The sequence below is a fragment of the Lucilia cuprina genome, chromosome 5 (assembly GCF_022045245.1).
Source record: "Lucilia cuprina isolate Lc7/37 chromosome 5, ASM2204524v1, whole genome shotgun sequence".
NCBI lineage: Eukaryota > Metazoa > Arthropoda > Insecta > Diptera > Calliphoridae > Lucilia > Lucilia cuprina.
This window is the reverse complement of record NC_060953.1, coordinates 60,817,340-60,822,008: the sequence shown is the minus strand read 5'-3', so window position 1 is coordinate 60,822,008 and position 4,669 is coordinate 60,817,340. Positions and strand designations below refer to the sequence as shown.

Genomic DNA, 4,669 nt, shown 5'->3' with positions numbered 1-4,669 from the left:
ATTTCGAAATAATGTTCGAATAAATTTTAAAGCTTTTAAAATTTTCTCAAAATCGTGGAGATTCACAAAAATATAATTTTTGTTCCTTTTTCTTACTTTTTCCAATTTCGAACAAATAAGTTTTGAAACGAATTCGAAGTACGAATAATTTGATTGTGTTCCATTCGACGAATTTACGCAACAAATTTTTTCGACTAGTTCGTCATGCATTACAAAATTCGTCGTTCGTGACAATTGTGCGTATACCATAAATTCAAATATATATTTTTAAATGTACCCGTCTAATTGTTGTTATGTTGACGTTTTACAACACTATTGGACAGCTGTTTAAACATCTGTTTTAAAATTCCCTTTTGTATGAATATAACTTTAGAAAGCTCATCTAAAATTAAAGCCTTTTTCTCTTAAATTAATTATTATTTAATTTTTTGTTAATTTAAAAAAAATTCAGTTCTTAAGAGACTCGTTAAGCGTGCAGATCATTCGTTGTGTGTGTACTGCAGAGATTTTATTAAAAATTAAAACTAAATTATAAAAACTACTTCACCAAACGTGGAATTTTGAAGAAAAGGCAGCTTTATAATAAAAAAAATCAAACAAAATGTTTGTGCAACAAGCTAGACGTGTATTTTTAAACAACTGTCTTTACAACAAAAATACTACCTTTAAGGTACGAATGAAATTTAATTTAAACAAGAATGGTGTTGGGTGGGTGTAAAATGCATGTGTTTTAAGGGGGTGCCGGGAAAAGGGTAATAATGGAAAATTATTAAATTTTGAAATGTCATGGAAAATTTTGTGGATTTTAAAATATGTAGAATATGGTCACTTGAAAAATAAATTACCCACAAATTATGTTACGTAGCTAGTGACCACAACAACAACTACACAATTTAATTAAAATGTAGTTGCACGCGCAAACTTTAGTTTTTTACGCGTCACTTACTATCTTTGCCTTAGAATCTCCGCCAATAGATAAAATTTGTTCTAGAGATTTTTGCTCTTAATTTAAATAAAAAGAAAATTTCATATCAATAACTATTTTCATTCTACTAGTTAAAAAAATACTTTAATGAACCACATTTAAGTAAATTTATGCTGATTTGGCTTTATTATTATGACAATCTGCTGAAAATTTTGCATTCATTAATAAACGTGTTTTATTTTTTTTTTAAGTTTTTGTTATTGTAAACAAGTTTAATATTATTATTATTCTTTTTTACATATGTATTTTTTTTAAAGATCATGTGTTGTTTTTCTTAATATAGTTTTATTATGTTTTTTTTTTTAATTTACTTAATTTTATTATTTTATCTTAACTGCTTCTAAACAGTGTTGTCAAATAAAAATAATAAAATTTTTCAAATATTGTAAAAAAATTTTAAATTAAATTCCAATATTTTTATTATTGAATAACTACAAACTAGGCATATTTATTTATTATATAAGTGAATTGTAAGAGTTTATTTAAAAGGTGAAATTTTAAAGTACATTGGTATATCATTATGTAATAGGTTCACATTTTTATAAAAAGTGTAAAAGGGCTTGAGTAAGAATTAGTTTTTATTTATTTATTTAATACCTATAAATTTCCCCAAATGCATTAAAAATATTAGCCACAATTTTTATACCCTACACCACTATAGTGGGGAGGGTATTATGCGTTTGTGCTAAAGTATAGTATAACAACCAAAAATATTGGTCCTAGACCCACCTTAAAGTATACCAATCGACTCAGAATCACTTTCTGAGTCGATTTAGCCGTCTGTCCGTCTGTCCGTCCGTCTGTCTGTGTGTCCATGTAAACCTTGTGCGCACGCCACAGGTCGCAATTTTCAAGATAATTTTATGAAATTTGGCACATACTCTTTTTTTTGGTTCAAGGACGATTGCTATTGAAAATGGTTGAAATCGGTCCATTATTCCTCCTAGCCCCCATACAACCGTACCCCCCGAATCGGGCCTTTAGGCTCATAAGTACGTTAAATGTTTTATAATGTCAGCGAAAATCAGCAAAAATTAGTTTTATAGAACAATAATTGACAATACTAATTTTTATTGTGATCGGGCTTCATTTGACCCTAGCCCCCATACAGACTCCCCTTCAGAAAATGACTTGATGGTCAAAATTAACTTATAATTACTTAAAAAACGATTAAAATCTACATAAATGACTTTGTAGTAGACGAATTTACGTCTACCAAAATCTACCAAAATTTATAAGGATATGCCCATATTTACCCCTTCTCCCCTATGAGCCCTCTTGTAGAAAATCTCTCTTTTTTGTCAACAATAAGTAAAAATATTCCACAATAAAACAAATTAAATGCTTTATTTAAAAAAATTCAAAATTTTAACATACTGACTGGTGTAGGGTATCATATGGTCGGCAATGTCCGACTATAAATTCATAATTGTTTAGATATAGGACTATAAATTAGAACACTTCGTACTACATAAGTATGTATGTACATACATTCAGCTATCCGTATACATTAGGTTGGAAATCTTTGTTCGTTTGATTCAATTTAAAATTTTTATTTCTCAAAATTTTTTTCTTAGTCCAATATTTTGTCAAATAGTTCTTTTAAAGGGTTTTTATTTTTTTTCATGCTTTGCGTAGGAGTTTCAAAATCACTTATAATCTAGTTAAAAATATTGATATAGATAATCTAAATAATTGTTTTTTGTAAGACAAATTCACAAATTCTATGTATAAATTTTCGAAATACGCAAAATCCACTAAATATAACACAAACCTGTAATTCTTCTCCTAGGCACTGTCTTGTCAAATAACAGATCTTTCTTCACAAGAATTTTTCTAGGAATTTTTATTATATTGAAAATATGTTTGATAAAATGATCCAATTTTATAAATTTTGATAGGGTTATTTGTTAACTTTTGTTAAATAATAACAACACCTTCTAAAAATTTTGAAATATGTATTAAAATGACCTATAACCAATCTACTTAAGGTTGGATTTTTTATAATTTAAAAATGTATTTCCAATAGCATTCTAAATCTTATCAGGGAATGGCAACAATGATGGAACACGTTTTTTTTTTTAATTTTTGCCTGGGAATTTTTTATATAAAATAAAATATTTTATAAATAAAAATATAATTTTTAAATAATTTATGTTCAATATCTTTTAGATATTTTAATGCGAATTTGTTCAATTGTAGCATTAATTTGTAAAATTTATGGTAATTTTAATTAAAATATACTTGATATTACATAATCAAAATAATTAACTTATAAGTTTAATTTTTTACTATATAGGAGAAAATAATACAGACAGACGGAGCCTTAACTCGTACAAAAATTTGCACACCTACTTAGTATGAATAGGCAAAAATTTCAATAAAAAACATTGTGTTGGTCTATAAATTAAATTAATTCAAAGATAGAGTATCCAGTACAAAAAATTTAACATAATTATATTATTCAAAGAAATCACAATAAAAGATCTTTAGGTTAAATTGATACAATTTTATGAATTGGCAAAGGTGAAAAAATCTTAAAACAATTAAAAAACTAACTTATTTCTCTGTTTTCTAACTTTTTTTTGTTTATTTATGTATTTGTTGTTAAAATCAAATACTAAAAAATAATATTTTTTTATAAAAAAGAGCAGAGAATTTAGCTTCTCATTAATGAGTGAGAACTCAAAATTAATTTAAACATTTAAATTGTTGCTTATTCAAGTTTTTAGAATGAGTACCGATTTATTTTGTTTGAAGATAAGAAAATAGAAAAAAAACTAAAAAAAATATATACAAATAAAATCGCAAGACTTCCCTGTGTTGGAATAATAATTTATTTTGTTATTGTTGTTAGAGATTTTAATTTTAACAATAAATGTTTGCGACGAATTATATAAACACTACATTACTAAGCAGTTTTTATCTAAAATGCTCTCTATTCATACTAATATACACACATATGTACATATTATGTATATGTATGTTTATAATTTTATTTATTTGCATTTACTTTTAACAACAGATACTCTATATAGAGTAATATGTAATACATATACGTTAGAAATAAATATTTTTTAAGATTTAAAAATATTAAAGTATTATTGACAATGTTCTTAAAAACCAATTTTTTAATTTGAAATAACTTTAAATTACATTTATTACAATTTTATAGTAAATGTTACATATGATTTTAATAACAGATAATATCAATTTATTTCAAGCAGTGCTGTTGCGCGAAAATTTTGCGTGTGGTATGATTTTATAATGACTTTTGTGATTTTTAATGTGTGTTTAAAAATATAATTTATTAACAACTTTATTATTGTATTTATTGCTTTATTTGATTAGACTACAATAACAATGAAATAAAATGCAAATTTAAATTGCATTAAAAAATTTAAATTAGTTTGCTTGGGGCACTGATCTCCAGCAAGAATAAGGGTCATATTGAAAGTCACAAATCCGTTTAGTAACTTAGGTTTATTTCTTTATTTATTGAAAGTACAATATGAAACTTTTAGTATTTTTTGAATATTGTTTAAAAAAAACTGTTTCAGATTTCAGGTAGACTAATCTATAGTCTAGTCTTTAGTCTATAGTCTAGTCTATAGTCTAGTCTATAGTCTAGTCTATAGTCTAGTCTATAGTCTAGTCTATAGTCTAGTCTATAGTCTAGTCTAT

The 4,669-nt window shown here is 25.3% G+C and overlaps 1 protein-coding gene across 1 annotated transcript in view; it reads right to left on the bottom strand.

Annotated features, from left to right (window-relative positions):
• Positions 1-281: 281 nt before the first annotated feature.
• LOC124420277 (succinyl-CoA:3-ketoacid-coenzyme A transferase, mitochondrial) overlaps positions 282-4,669 on the bottom strand; it is a 5,890-nt gene continuing 1,502 nt past the window's right edge. Inside the window, exon 4 of the mRNA XM_046952568.1 lies at positions 282-403. Within this exon, the coding sequence (XP_046808524.1) occupies positions 282-403 (122 nt within the window). The remainder of the gene's footprint in view (positions 404-4,669) is intronic.